Source organism: Furipterus horrens, unplaced genomic scaffold, assembly GCF_987537825.1.
Source record: "Furipterus horrens unplaced genomic scaffold, mFurHor1.1.pri manual_scaffold_11, whole genome shotgun sequence".
In the NCBI taxonomy this organism is placed as follows: Eukaryota; Metazoa; Chordata; class Mammalia; order Chiroptera; family Furipteridae; genus Furipterus; species Furipterus horrens.
Window position 1 is genome coordinate 73,992,610 of NW_028327181.1, and position 16,084 is coordinate 74,008,693.

Sequence of the window (16,084 nt, forward strand, 5' to 3'; positions counted from 1 at the left end):
AACAATGCTTTCCCGCTTTCATGTCATCTCTCTTCTAGGTTTAATTCATGATTTTCAGATTCAACCAACTTCTTCAGAGGAATATGAAGAGATCCATAGTTCAGATAATGGGACATATTATACATTCCCGGTGAACAGCCCTAGGCCATGCACTACTGGGTCTTGCGATCAGTAGGTTCTAACTACTGACCCAGGCGGCTGTCATTTGTCTGCTCCCATGCATGATTGCTCCATAAAATTTGCAACATGAATCACAACAAAAGGGGAAAAAGGGAGAAAAGCCTGAACAGATAGGGAGATGTCTAGCTGGGCGGGAAACAGATATGAGTCACTGGTGCTCAATTCCTGATTTATTCCTGGGGTGGTTCGTGCTCCACAGAGCCTGGCGCTCTCAGTAGCTGCCTGGTCGACCCTTCCCTAATATAACTCTGCTTGCATGAGGGAGGACATGTTGGAAAGGAAGACTGACCAGACTACACTGTTCAATGTGGTAGCTACTAACCACATGTGCCTATTGAAGACTTAAAATGTGGGGAATCCGAACTGGGATGTGCTTTGAATGTGAAATACATACTTACTATGAGAAAGAATGTAAAGCATCTCATTAATAATTGTGATATAGATTACATGTTGAAATAATATTTTAGATATATTGGGTTAAGTGAAATATATTCCTTTTTTTACTTGACGTATAATTGCCATACAATAGCCTCTTAGTTTCAGGTATACATCCTAGTGATTCAATATTTATATATGTTATGAAATGATTACTGCAATAAGTCTAGTTACCATCTGCCATATACAATGTTATTATAGTATTATTGTCTATGCTGTACTTTACATCCCTGTGACTTACTTATTTTATAACTGGAAGCTGGCACCTCTTAATCCCCCTCACCTGTTTCGCCCTTCCCCTCTGGTAACCACTCGTTTGCTGCTTCCTGTATCTATGAGTCTGTTTCTTTTTCTGTTTGGTGTATTTATTTGTTTTGTGTTTTAGATTCCACATATGTGTAATCATACAGTATTTGTCTCTCTCTGGCTGACTGATTTCATTTTTAATAATACCCTCTAGATCCATCCATGTTGTCTCAAATGGCAAGATTGTATTCTTTTTTATGGCTGAATAATATGCCATTGTATACGTAGTTGACCCTTGAACAACGGGGGAGTTAGGGGCCCCAACCCCCCGCGCAGTAAACAATCCACATGTAACTTTTGACTCTCCAAACACGTAACTACTACTAGCCTCCTATTGACTGGAAGCCTTACCAATAACAGAGTCAATTAACATATATTTTGTATGTTGTATATATTAATACTGTATTCTCAAAATAAAGATGGAAGAAAGAAAATGTTATCAAGAAGCCTATAAGACAGAAATCACTGTATTTATTGAAAAAAATCCATGTACAAGTGAACCTCCACAGTTTAAACCCATATTGTTCAAGGACCACTGTATGTACCACATCCCTTTATCCATTCATCTATGGAGGGAAGCATATTCTTAATGTTAATTTCACTGCTTTTTTTTTTTAATGTAGCTACTAGAAAATTTTAAAGTACAAAGGTAGCTTGTGTTCTCTTTCTAGAGGGCCACTGCTCTAGGCGAGCTCCTGGGCCCACATCATAAGTTGATATAGCATCGGATGTGATTGCCTACAAAGTATCTTATTTCATCATAAAAATCATGTTGTTTACTTTTAAAACTCCAACAACAGGCAAAAGGGCTCGAGATAAAAAGCAAGTCTTGTGCCCCTGCCCCTCCTTTTCCTGGTTCCTCTTGGATTCTTCCCCAGAGACATCTCCCCACTGTCCTGTACACCCTTCCAGAGACACCCAAGAAAGGGTGCACCCTTCCCTGTCACCTCACACCTCGCCTGTCTCAGTTATGTTCCCTGTTGACTGCTGTGGGCTTTTGAGTATGTCCTAGAGGGTGACAGCTTGCGATGGACAAGAGTCCCTAGGGACAAGGACACTGTGGGACATAAACGTTAAATAACTAACCTGTGTACAGTGACGTGAGGAATGAGCAAAGGGACTTACTCTCCAGTCACCCCCCCCCCAAACATTTGCTATAATATTTCTAATATCTTTGAAAAAACGGCATCGAGGGTTTTAACAGGACCAGAGGGACTGGCGCACCCACGTGGGGCAGAGCTAAGAACCTGACCTGCATGCTCTGCTGGTGTCTGTGCGCCCTCATGTCCCGCCAGACTCCCTGAAACGGCTTTTACCCCTTTGGAGAGGAAATAAGTGGAGAGGGGAGTTCTTTGCCTAAAGCCGTGTGAGTTAAGGATTGAGTTAAACGACTTCAAGCTGGAAATGACTTTTCCAAGGCAAACTTTAGTATGTTAATTAAGGCGGCCTACCTCGAATTTTCAGTTCAGGGGAAAATGGTGGCCTGGAGATGCGTCGTGTCAGCCCCCTCCGTATATTTCAAAAGAGCTCCAAAGCAGCTCCTTAAGGCACAGAGGATGGGAAAAGGATAAAGAAAACTGTGCTGTGTCGCTCTGCCCCCTCCCCCACCCACTAGCATTGACCATTTGTCAGACTCAGTTAAAAGGAACACCAAAGGGACACCTAGAAGAGGAAGATGACAGTTCCCAAATCCCACCTCAGACCCAGGGAGTCAGACCGAGGGTGGAGGTGGAGACAGGCAGCCAGGCGATGCTCAAAGCATCCTCTTGCCCGTTTTCTTGCAATAAGCAGAAACCAAGCATTGCTTAGGTGCTGGGGGAACAGCAGGAAAGGCCAATCAAACAACTGTGCCTGTATTATGCTTTCAAAAAGTAATTATAAATATATTTAAGTTTAGAGGAACGTACCCAACCCAAACCTGATTTGAGCTAGAACAGGTAACTGAGGTGGGTTCCCGTCAGGGCTGATACGGCTGGTCAACCAGCTGAAGCCATCTTGGCTCTGGTGGCTCGACGCCATTGGGCAAGGACTCCGGCCACTCCCTAAGGAGTCAAAACAACTGACTCCAGACAACCGTCCATGAGAGTGTTGGCAAGAGCTCTGTGGGCTGTCAAAGTCCTAGCAGTCTAAGGATTAAAGCAGACTTTTAATCCAGGTAGGATAATTAAAAAACTAATCCTGTAACCCAAGCTGAACCATGGTGATACAGACGAGGCCTGCTTATTGAGGGTTAGGAGAGGCACAGGGAAGCAGAAAGACACCAACTTTGAAATCAGAAAGCCTGCGTCCAAACTCTGGCACTTTGACCCACCAACTCTGTGACGTCACACGCATTCCGTAACCCTCTGTGTGCAGTCCGTTATGTCACCTGGAAAATGTGAAGGTCACACCTACCTTGCAGATTTCCTAAGGGATTTTAAATGTTCGTAAAGAGCCAAAGGAGAAACACTAGACAAATTATTAACTTTTACTTAAGTATTAAATTATTTAAATAGCATTAAATTAATCAAATCATTGGTTGGCAGCGATGGCTCAATTGACAAGTAGTACATGGGACTCACAACCTGGAAACCCATAATCCAGGACTATAAGGGAAAAACGCATTCCAGACCCCACTCTCTGGGATCTCCCACCCTGGTCAGAGACTGGCCCAGGCTAAGATATAGGGAAAGGGCTTCAGCACTGACTCCATGCAGCAAGAACATGCCCAACTTCATGGCAGCCACCTGCCCAGTGTCCCCTTGAGGAAGATGGAGGATGAACAGCCTCTCTTCACATAGCCCACACCTTTGTGGACCAGGCAACTTCTTTCAAACCTGTTCTTCATGCCTCTGGTAACAATCACCAGCACCAGTCATGTCAAGAGATGGTTTGCTACATGTTACTGCCTAGATCCCTGTAGAGTTTGCAAAGAAATTATCTGTTGTCTGAAGAACAAATATTACCATACAGAGGTTCAATTTTTATCTTAATAATAATAATAGGATTAATATCATAATAAGCAGCACATGTGATCTCGTTTTTCAATGTTGACTCCAAAATCCTGGCCCCTTTGCATAGGAAAAGCAGACGGACTCAGATTGATGGGCTAGAGAAAGACTGGAATAAACTTGGCATTACTAAAGAAGAAACCCCCTCCACCCTCCAGGGTTAAGAGCTGTGGGTAAGATCTTGGACGGACTCCTTCAACCCTCCTACACAACTCCATCTGTGGTAACTGCATGCAGATTGCCCTGGTCAGGTTTTATTTTCTCCCTTACCCACGTCTCAGCCACTGTCTTCCTGACAGCCCCAGCCCAAGAGCTCCAAATATTTGTCTCCTGCTTTCTTTGAGAGTTGCATGACAAAGAGAACTTCCCCCAATGCTCCACATCCTTTACTTCTGTCTCTCTCCTCACCGCCTACTCCGCTCCATTTCTAATCACGGCTCTGAAATTTTCGTGGCCTACAACATCTGGGCAAGTGCTGACAAGAGCCCCCCAGCCCAAATGAATGACATCACGTAAATGCTATGTCCAGGGGTCAGGCTGAGTTTTTTTCTGTTTTTCTAGGGGTTATGGCATTCATGTATACACACCTTTAGCTCTTGAGCATCCCTACCTCCCAAGTCAGTCTGCTGTGTACCCTCAACATACAATAATTTAAAGGAAAAAAAAAAAAGAATAAGAGGAAGGGGAGATGTGTTTCACAGATTAAGGAACAGAGTCACTTGGTTGATTTCTAGGCCTGGGTCTGCTACTTACTTGTTGTACAATCCTGGACAAGTCTCTTGACTTCTCTGCGTCTCAGTTTCCTGACTTATTGAGTAAGAGATTGGGCTTGATCATCTCTGAAGTCCTTTTAACTCTAGAATCCACACGACCTGAATTTTGCCAATCCATGTGTGTGCTACACTGCAGTGAGGCCAGTGATTTGACTCCAGCTGCCTCTCCTTGCAGCGATGCCTTGGGAGTGCCCGTGGGAGCGAGCAGCCCACTGGCTTCTTTCACTCGGCCTTTACAAATCAACCCTTGGCCGTCTTGAGCTACTGTGCGGGAAACCAGGCTAAGTGCCGGTCTTAAATCTCTTAGACTCACTAATTACATTCAGAGAAGACCTATTACACACCTCAGCAGAGCAGTCAGAGACACATAAGAGGAAACCTCAGCTGCAAAGAAAGGACATCTAATTTATAGGACACGGTTATTGGACCTTCTTCACGAATTCCTCCAGGCACTGAGCCAACATGGTGGGTTCGGCCACCCAGTGCTAAGCCAACACTAGGATAGGCATGTATGATCCATCTTTCAACTCCCAGCAAGTGGGGACTGGGATTTCCCCTGCCGTCCTGGATTGCTGCACCTCCAAGAGTATTCAGGCCAGGCCTGGCCAAATTCAGCCCAAGCTGGTACATCCGTGGCAACACCATATTTGGGCTTTAAGAATTTATTCCCAGTCCCAGAAGTTATGTATAAACTACATGATTTCCCTAACATTCCCTGCCTACTTTTTACTTTTCTTTCAAGAGCTGTAGAATTTGGAATCGAATAGGCCTGAGCTGGAATTCTGGCTCTGCCAACTTCTAACCGGAGCTGCAGGTAGTCACTTAACTTCTTTGAGCCTCCATCTCCTCCCCTGTGCAATATGGATAGTAATGCCTTCCTCACGTGGGCACTGCAAGGATTAAACATGAAGCTGCTAAGTACAAGGCCTGGAATACCCCTAATCACTGCTGCTGTTGTGGACGTCGGGGTTACATCCGTCAGCCCACTGCGTTCCCTCTGATTAGAGTAAAAGACAATCTGCTACATAAGTCCGCATCCTAAAAGCAAGAATGCCAGCACCCCTGTTAGAAGTGAACAGGGCCTGTTCCAACTCCATACAGAAAAATAAATAAAAAGACAATTATTAAATGCCTGAATTTACAAGGTTACCGAGAAACAGCCTGCAGGCTCTATGGTGGCTTTGAAGTTGCTCTCCGAGACAGTGGGAAGGCCATGAGCTTTGGGTCATCAAGACTTCTTTTGAGTTTCAATCTCGTCACCTGCTCCCCTTGTACCTTTGAATAGAGTTCTTGGGCTATCTGTACCTAGTGTCCTGATCTATAAAGTGGCATGCCATCTGACACCTGGTGAGTCCTCAGAATGTGTGGGTGCCCTCCACCCTGCGTTTCCTAACCTACCGTGTTGAGAATGCAGGTCAGATCATTGTTTCTTCCTTTTACACAACTGGGATTCTGTTTCCCCTCCGCTACTCCATTTGTAGTGTTCCGTTCCCATTTACGCTGTGGGGAATTGTTTCTGAGTGTATTTGAGGAGATTTGGTCAGACTGCCTTGAGAGAGAATATACTGGAAATCTCATATAAGTTTTGCATCACAGCAGGCAAATAACTACTTATTGAATGTTTTGGGATTTCTGAAGGTGAGGTTTATTCATGCTTAGCTATCTGCAGTGAACATCAACCCTGCAAGAGCTATCTCCAGTAAGCCAAAAGATCTTCAATATGTTTATTTTGTGAATTGGGTCTTCAGAAAAAAATAAATAAATAAGATGCACCTCCTTTCCTTTTTCCATGTGGAAATAGAAAGTTAAAAAGCATGAGGGACTTACACCAGAATCGTCTCTGTGGTTCCATACAGACTCAAGAATAAATCTACCTTGTTGTGCACATAGATTTTGACAAGAAAAGTTAAATTGTTTCTTAGCAATTATTCTATAATTCAGATGTACATTATTTCAAACTCACACTCTTTCTGTATGATTGAGGTTTGGAGAACACTTAGTACAGCTGACTTTTTAAATTATGAAATATTATTTACATATTATATATAATTTACATATGTAACCCTGCTGTGTGTGATATCAGCACAACTCGTTGGTTAACAGCTGTTTAAATAAGATGTGGTAAAGAAAGCAAAGGAGATTTGAAGGTAAGTATAATGGTTAATTGTATATATTAACTTGGCTGGGTCACAGTGCTCCCAATATTTAGTTAGACATTATTCTGGATGTTTCTGTGAGGATGTTTTTGGATGAGACAGACATTTAGACCAGTGGACTTTGCATAAGGCAGATTGGCCTTCATGTGGGAAGCCTGACTAGAACAAAAAGACCGGCCTCCCTGTAGCAAGAAGGGACCCCACGGCGGATGGCCTCTGGACCTGAGCTGCAGCGTTAGCTCTTCTCCGGCCCTCCAGCCTGGCAGCCCACCCTACAGATTTGGACCTTGCCAGCGTCCATGATCACACAAGCCACCTTCTTAAAATAAATCTCTTCCTATGAGCATATACACATCCTGTTGGTTCTGTTTTTCTAGAAAACCTCAGCTGATATAATAAGTGATCCCAAACACTCTCAACTCGGACCCACTGTGGGGTTCCTACACCGTCAACCCATATTTAAAGAAAACCTGTGATATTGCATTGTTATGAACTAAGCTGTGCAAGCTAATAATTTCCAGTGGTAAAAAACACAGGCTTTAGAGCCAGAGATGTGTGGGGTCAAGTTCTGGCCCTGCCCCCAACGGGCTACTTGCTGCTAGGCAGGAAAGTACCACCGGAGCCCAGGAAGACACACACGCCCTGTGGGAGGCCTCCACCCACATGCAGGGGTGACCCAACGTTGCCCCACCCACGAGGAAGCAAATGACACGGGTCTACGTGTCACACTGTAGTTGGTGCTGGGTTTGACGGGGGAGAAATTGTGACAATTAATTAATTTCAAGTTCAGAACTGAGCACCATATCTGACACAAAATAAGGATTCATACCAAGATGTCAACTATTATGAACAAGATTGTTGCTTATTTTCAAAGAATGAAAATTCTCCTTACCTGAAAAACACACTGAGCAAATTAATTTTTCTCTGATACGGCAGTGCCACCAGAGTGCAAGAGGAGAGGAGGCCATTAATAAAAGGTCTTGGCTGCTGCAAAACACTGTATTTGCTATGAGAGACCATCCAGTTTTACCAAATGAATGAACTGGGGGGATTTTTCTTTCTTTGCAAAAGAGAACATTGCTTTAATGGCTTCAAGTTATGAAGATAACATTGATTGCATGCTGTCTTGACAGGCATATCTGTGGAACATCTGTTACCTGCTCCCCTCAATACATATAGCCCCACACAGTTTTCAAACCAGCGTAAATGTCTGCAGGTCAGGAAACCGAGGGACTTCCCTGACCTTCGGGTTTCTCCAGGCCTCTTCCTGAAATGAGCTGCATCAGCTGAGTGTTCATGTCAGTCCCCTCCAGTCCTGAAAAAGAGTCCCGCTGCCTGTACTCCTGCCCCTCCCCCTTCCCTGGCCCCTGCCCCTGCCCTGCATCTCCAGACTGGAGGAGAAACAAAAGTCCCTAACATGGTTTTCATCCAAAGTAAGCTGAGACACTTGCATTTGCTCACATCGAGGACAGATGCAGTCAGAGACTAAGTCTCATTTTGACACATCAGCATAAAACCTGATAAATATTCTTTTGAGAGCCTCCCCTAAGACCACCCCTCAATTCCCAGCCTTTAAAACCTCAAGATGAAGGACCCAGCCTGTGCACTTCCTCTCCAAACTACACCTGTGCCTTTCCCTTCCTCTTCTTCCCTCGGGTGCACTACCTTTGCCTTTCCCTCTCCTGAGCTCCAAGGACCCTTTTTCTGCCTCTGTAACTTTTTTCCTGAGCCCACGCAGCCCAGTTGGCTCACTTCTTCTACCTCTGTGACTCTCTAAATAAACTTTCTCTTAGATCATTAGTCTTAGAATCAGAAGATGTGGATTTGCCACCGCTGCCAGCTGTGCGATCCTGGAAAAGTCACTGAGCATTTGCCAACAGCACCAAGTGCCCTCACTCCCTCACGTGTAAGAGGAGCATCACATACACCTCTCATCTAATTTTGCGGTGGATTAAAATATAACAAAAAGGAGCGCTGTGAGGTGGCCAGAGGCAACCTGGAGATCCCTGCAGCATCAACTTCTGCACATGCCTCTGTTTCTTGGTCTGCATCATGCAACTTTTCCAACACACCAGGCACCAAAGTAGTTTACTGGAAACACAGTAATTATCATCACAGATGAGATGACACTGCTGCAGTGTTAATTACGACGGTGCAGATGTACCGTCAGTAGCATACATAATGTTGTCAAGCCTTTATTTTTAAATTAAAGTGCAACAAACCATACCCTGGCTACACAGCTTTTTTGATTAATACAAATTAATGTTATTTTGGTGTCTGGGGAAACAGTGGGGGTAGGGGGGTGTTGCATCTAATTGTAAGAACACATAGACAAATGGTAGGACTCAGATGGCTTCCCCATTACTTTTTCCCTCCCCTCTGGTCTCTACATAATAGAGAGTATGAGCTCCATGAGGGCAGGGACTGCCTGGTTTTACTCCATACAATCAGCTCCTAGCACGTAGTCACATACATTGAATATTTTATGAATTACTGATACAGTGGGGGGGTGGGGAACAAAAGAAAGAAAGAAAGAAAGAAAGAAAGAAAGAAAGAAAGAAAGAAAGAAAGAAAGAAAGAAAGAAAGAAAGAAAGAAAGAAAGAAAGAAAAGAAAGAAAGAGAGAGAGAAAGAAAGAGAAAGAAAGAAAGAAAATGAATATAGAGCCATGTAAGGAGAAGAGGTCTAGAATGGAGTGAAGAACTGGAAGGCACAATGCTTTATTCATGATTACCTGGTTTTGTGTTTGCTTCATGGCCTTCAGAATGATCTTGACTGCATCTTACACCTGGAGCTTCAAAACCCAAAATGGGAGACAAGTGACTCCTCACAATTCAGAAGTCAAAGTTCTTCATTGTGACGGTTAGCAAGCAACACTGTGTCCCACCAGGCGCTGGGAAGTACGCAAGATCAACGAGCAACGTGGGTCCTTCAACATCAGCAAGGCACCCATGCAACAAGTCAAAATTAAGGGAAGGAAGAGAATGAAAATTACATGTTTTATGTATTTAATTCTTATCACAACTTCATTGGAGACATTTTTTTCTCAAATTTTATTGTGATGAAATACACATAAAAAATTTACCATCTTAGTCATTTCCGTGGTATTAAGTACATTCACATCCATCCCCAGAACTCTTTTCAACTTGCGAAACTGAATATGGAAGCCCATTAAGCAATAACTTCCCATTCCTCCCTCCCTCCAGCCCCTGGCAACTGCCGTTCTACTTTCTGTCGTTGTGATTTTGACTACTCCAGGTGCCTCATGTAAATGGAATCACGTACATTTAAAGTAATTACTGATAAGAAGGGGTTTACTTTTATCTTTTCGACATTTGTTTTCTAGCTTTTCTGGTCCCTCATTTTCATGGGGGAGATTTTCTTATCTCTACCTTACAGTTAAGGAAACTGAGGTTTCAAGAAATTAACTGAACTACTGAAGGTCCCTGAGAGGCAGATTGGGAATCTTTTGACTCAAGAGTCTTTGATTCTGCCATCGCCTATTTGCCAGTATATTTTCTAAGTATTGTGAAAATGCAGACAAGTATATGCCATTGTCACTGCCTTGATTCAGTGGGCAGCCATTTTCTTGGGAACATTAAACAGACACAAATGAAAGGATTTTTAGAAGCACAGGGAAGCCCAAGATGCCTGCCCAGTGAGAGAGCATTTGTCCTATAAGAATTCAGAGCAGCTCCTCTTACGCTGCCTTGCATACCATAGGTGCCCATGGATATTACGTGTTGAATACATATAATCATATATAATATGTGAATGCAATGTTAATTATATTATTTTTACCGACATGAATATTTCCAGGTTATTAACTATTCTTCTGCAAAATCACTTAGAAATGAAATAGTCCTGTTTTAGTAAAACTATTATCTATAAGGATGCTCACTGCATTGTTTTTTTGTAAAATAGTGACAAAATGGAGGGGATGTAAAGATTTTACAATAAGTTATGTATTTTTTACAGTGGAATATTAACACAACCATTTCTAAGTGATATTTGCAGAAGAATAGTTAATAACCTGGAAATATTCATGTTGGTAAAAATAATATAAGTAACATTGCGTTCACATAACATACATGATTATATGTCGTCGGCAGCCGTCCGTCTCGAGAGACGATGGTGTAGCTTCTTAAGAGTCTATCTGCACCTCCGAGAATGGCTGTGCAGTCCGACTTGGGAGTGACACGGTATCTGTCTCCTCCCGTGTTGAATCGACATCTTGCGATGACGCTGGAGTGTCCTCTCCAGTGAAGCTGAAGCTACAGAGCCTGGGCAGGGTGATATGGAGGGTCTGCTGTTGCCCATGCAGCAGACCCCCCCTCTCTTCGCAGCTGAAGGGTCCAAGGGAAAGACGGAGTCGATACAGCTTGGGTTCAGGTGCGCCGCAGGAGTTGCCGGTGTTGACTACAACGTCAAACCGCCTTAGGGACTCCGGCTCCGGATTTTCTGTCGGGGTTTACTCCCTTAGCCTTTCCCCTGAAGAGGTATGCCGCAAGGCAGCGGAGGTTTTTTGGAGTCAGAGTTTTCCTTCTCTGATGTACCCTGACTGGAAGATCGAACCAGCGACACTTAGCTCGCAGGCCGACGCTCAATCCACTGAGCTAAACCAGCCAGGGCTTATATGATTATATGTATTTGTATATAAAATCCTATATGTGAAAAAATAAGATCTATTTATACACATATGTAAAATGATCTCATTAAAATATGGGTATATATAGTTATGAGTGTGAAGAGTACACATACCAAAATATTAGTGATGATGATTGGTTAAGTGGTTATGGGCAGTTCTTCTGGTCTGGCCAATCTGAGCAGAATTTGGCTGGATCAGTCAGCTGGTGGATGATCCATGCAATGGCCAGTCTAGAATGGCTTCTTCTGGGATGGCTGTCATTACTATGGTGTCATCTCCAGCAGGCTTTCTCAGGCTTGTTTGTAAGGTGGTCTCAAGATTTCAAGAAAGAGGGAGAAAGCATCTAAGGCCTCTAGAGGTCTACTCTCAGAACTAGCATGTTACATCCACTACATGCTGTTGGCCAAAGCAAGTGACGAGTTCAACCCAGGTTCAAGGGATAAAGAAATAGACCCTTATATTGATGGAAACAGCCACAAAGTCACATTGTAAGGAGTAAAGTTAAAGGGAGGGGAAGAACTCTGGCCATTTTTGCAATCTACACATAATCTGCCAGGGATCCAGACTGGCACAAGGTCCATCTTGTAGCTGCATCACATTTACATATTCCTACATCATCTGCTTGGTTGAGGTAGCAGGGAAAGAGAGAGGCTGGAGAATTGTGCATAAGCTTTTCATTGTTTCAGCCTGGAAGTGACACTTGTCATGTCCCTTCATAACCCATGCAACACCAGTTCCATGGGCTCCCCCTTATGACAAGATGGTGGAATAATGAGTCAGTGGGGTATTTGGTGAGCATTGCTGTCTCTGCCACAGTGAGCATTCTGCAGAACTAATCTAATTGATCATTTCCAAGACTAGTGTCAGCAAGGTGGAGGGGTAGGTAAGGTTAGTGCTATAGAAAAATCATAAGTTATGTGAAGCCCTTAAGGAATCCATGGGACAGAAGGCTGGGCCCAAATGCAGCAGAAAAAGCAGCAAGAAAATGAAAGTAGCTCTGCATCCAATAGCCCAGAAGCATTCCATCCAGACTCACTCAAAGTCTTCTGTAAGCTTTTGATCTGCTTCTAGAGCTAAGTCAACCCAGAAGATGAAGGCAGTAGAAGTCACAGGTAGGAGTGAGTGTTCTAGAATCAACTGTTGAGAGGTGCTAAGGAAATAGGAACATGAAGCTGAACATTGAATTCCAAGAGGAAAGAAGGAAAAGGAACACCAAGCAGCAAGGTTAACCTCTTGCAAGGGCTGAAGCAAGACAGATTCGGGAGTAAGGAGAAGTAAGTCTGAGAATCTGTGAAAGAGGAAGTGTGTATGAATCTTTGTAGCTTAGCACTGAGGCCACCAGCTGTGAGGAAGGATCAGAGCCCTCATTCTCTGCAACATCTTGTTGCAGAGGTGAGAGAGGGACCAAACCAAGACACACCAGACTGAACATTTGAGACTGCAGACCTAAGCCTTCAGCCTCCCACTAGGGTTTGCTCGTCTTCATTCATTTCGGCTTCCTTGTCTCTCATTTGGCCTTAGTAGCATCTCACTTCTCGTAACTGCTTTCTCTAATTTCTCATACATGAGATTTGAACTTTTGCAGCATCTCTACATTCCAAATATTTATGGCAATCAGACGTTAATTTATATAAGGTGCAATGTCCAAAATATTAGTCCCAGTTGATGAGGCTCCTTTGAGTTTCTACCTCAAATTCTTAAATGATAACATGGTTTATGTTGCACAGAAAGTACCTTAGAATCCAGGTAAGGCAGGAATGCCCTCTGGGGAGGCTGCTGCTTCCTACTCCACATGTGGATTCAACCTAATGTCCTCCTATCAAGAGGGAGCTAAAGGCATGGGTCTAAGCACCATGCTGGGTTTGGTAAGAAATGGAAGGAAGAGAGCCTTGCTTGACCTGTTGCCCATTGCCTTGCAGTTCAGTGGGACCATGTACAACACTGGAAGACATGTGTCCCTGCGTGTGGACAAGGAGCACTTGGTCAACATATCAGGAGGGCCCATGACATACAGCCACCGGCTGGAGGAGATCCGGCTGCACTTCGGGAGTGAGGATAGCCAAGGGTCAGAGCACCTTCTCAACGGACAAGCCTTCTCTGGGGAGGTAGGTGGGGTTGTTGAAGTACTGAAGTTGAGTACTAATGAATGAAGTTTGGTACCTATTTATATCTATGGTGGGATAACAGATGGAAGGACTTCTCTTGAATCTATGAAAGGAAGGTCTGTACCTTCTTTTTCCATGTCGTTTGCAAGTCGATGCAGAAGTCTCTAAAGAGGTTCCAATGTTTACCAGGGAAGGTCACAATGAAACTGAATATTTCCTTCTGACACATCAGTCACCTTTCTTGTGACTCATGCCCTAAGTTATCTCCAGAGCATTATTTCAACCCCAAGCCCTCACCTTTCAAGTACATCTTCACTTACTTCTATGTGGGCAGTTGGCCTTCCACATGTCACATCTGATAGCATAGATTCCACCATTCTCCCTTCTGGTAGACTGCATCTTATTTGCACAAAACTATACTGTGAAATAAATGTCAGGCAACTAATTAGTCACCATAAATGGTGAGCGTCACTGTATGCCACCATCAACTCAGAACTCAAGTCACAGCAGTGAGCCAAACCACTGTTTCAATGATAAGATGAGAGCTACGGTTTAAATAGCTAACGTCTGTGTTATGACGCTTGACAACCAGGCTGCATTTTATTTGCCCTCTTTTCCCTCTCTTATGCTTGAAGGTGGTTATCAACTAGGGGCCAGGGGTACTTATATGCTAAACCTCCGGTGACTAGGTTTCTGTTTAAGTGTCCTCAATAGCCTCATTCGAGATGAAAATGGGCCCTGTTTTTGTACCTGTGTCCAGAAATTGTTAATGTGGCCACACTGAGATAGAGGTTCTGCTTCCATTCCAGTAATTTCATTGCAGTGGTGACAATGAGAACTGTAACATTTTTTGCCAGGAAAAAAAAAAAAGAGTCCTCAATAATTGCTGTCAAGATGGCTTTGAAATAACACAAGCATGTCTCTCATTATCAACCTGGTCTTTTAATCAAGATTATGTTTAAACATGGCATTGTTTTTAATATCATAAGGCCATACACTGAGTAAGAGATGCACAGCCTTAATGAGTCCAGTGGCCAGATTTTAATAATTGTTCAGAATGCAGCAACTGAGAACCTTCTGAGGCATTCTGCTAGTGACCAGGAATACAGAGATTAAAACAAACAGAGCTCCTATCACAAAGGAACTCAAAGAGTACTATATTCAAATCATTCAAGTTTAATGCCATGCTGTAATGGACATGTACAAGGGCCTTTTACTTGAAGGGGTCGAGAGAAGTTTCACCTTTGAACTGGGATGAAAAGAGGAGCAATACAGAACAATTTTAAAAGCATCAGGTTTGGACTCAGAGAACCTAAGTTTGTACCTCCTGCTTTGATACACACTAATTGTGTGATCTTGAGATGGCTACTTGGTCTTTCTAAGGCTGTTTGACAGCTCTCAAGGTTATTTTGAAAATTAACTGGGCATCCAGATGTCAGGAGCGATAGTACTCAGTAGTTGATAGACAACAAAGATAACGCAGGAAATGAGGGACAGTAAAGGCACCGATGCGAGTCAGGGCGCTGTGTATTGGGGAAACTGCATATAGATTTAATCTGTGATAAATTCGTAATGGCTGCATAGTGTCGAGTGTGAATATGGGTCTCCTTCCTACATCTGTAGTAGAAATTCTAGAATTGATTAGAGATGTCTACCAAAGGCATTGTAACGAGAAAAACCCCAGGAGTTACAGATCCTAGAGAAGGGCAATAACTCATGATTTGAGAGTCACTGGAGACTGCTGATCTGAATTAGAGAATATTCAAAATTAGATAAACTCGTACTTATAAAACCACCAGTTATTTGTTGACTTGCTTGCTTGTTTATTTGTTTGCTGTTATTTCTTTGTTTTTCTCCCCCACTGTACTGTTACATTCTAGTGCCTGTCACAATATTGTCTCAGAGTAAAAATGAACTTATGAAAGAATTTATTCATTGAGTGAATGAAAAAAATATAGATGGTTCCTTGGCTAAAATCTTTACATTGTAAAATTCTTTAGAGTTGCTTATTTCTTCAATATGTAACAAGGGGGCTCTGTAATTTATATACAAACTACAATTTGGGGGTAAATGAGCGCTTCCAAAATCCTTATAGTAAGCATATAACAATTTGATCTGCCAGATTTGTTAATTTTCTTAGATTTACCCCAGACCACTGGTATCAGACACTCTAAGGAATCATGTTTTAAAAGTTCCCAGCAGAGTCTGATGATGAGATTTGTGAAGCACTCCCTCAACAGAACATCATTAAGTGTTCTCAATAAAGCAAGCATTTGCATATCAGAATTAACTGGGGATCATTGTCAAAATCTTTATATGTGAGTCCTTTTCCCAAAGGAACTGAATCAGAGTCTCCAGAAGTGGGGTCCATGTATGTGCATTTCTACAAATTCCCCCAAGAGATTTTGGGTAGTGACCACTGTGCCAGTTTCTTAAACTGGGACTTCATCAGCAAAGTCATACAGCTGGAAATGGCAAGGCTGTGTGCTTTC

The 16,084-nt window shown here is 43.1% G+C and overlaps 1 protein-coding gene and 1 non-coding gene across 2 annotated transcripts in view; both read left to right on the forward strand.

The window, feature by feature from the left end:
* The window catches only part of CA10 (carbonic anhydrase 10 (inactive)), a 440,048-nt gene that overhangs the window by 330,743 nt on the left and 93,221 nt on the right, over positions 1 to 16,084 (forward strand). The window contains exon 5 of the mRNA XM_090290846.1: positions 13,407 to 13,592. Coding sequence (XP_090146972.1) covers positions 13,407 to 13,592 — 186 coding nt within the window. The remainder of the gene's footprint in view (positions 1 to 13,406; positions 13,593 to 16,084) is intronic.
* LOC149998229 (small nucleolar RNA SNORA1) lies at positions 14,305 to 14,441 on the forward strand. The gene has a single exon (XR_016507327.1). It is a non-coding gene; the product is annotated as a small nucleolar RNA SNORA1 (small nucleolar RNA).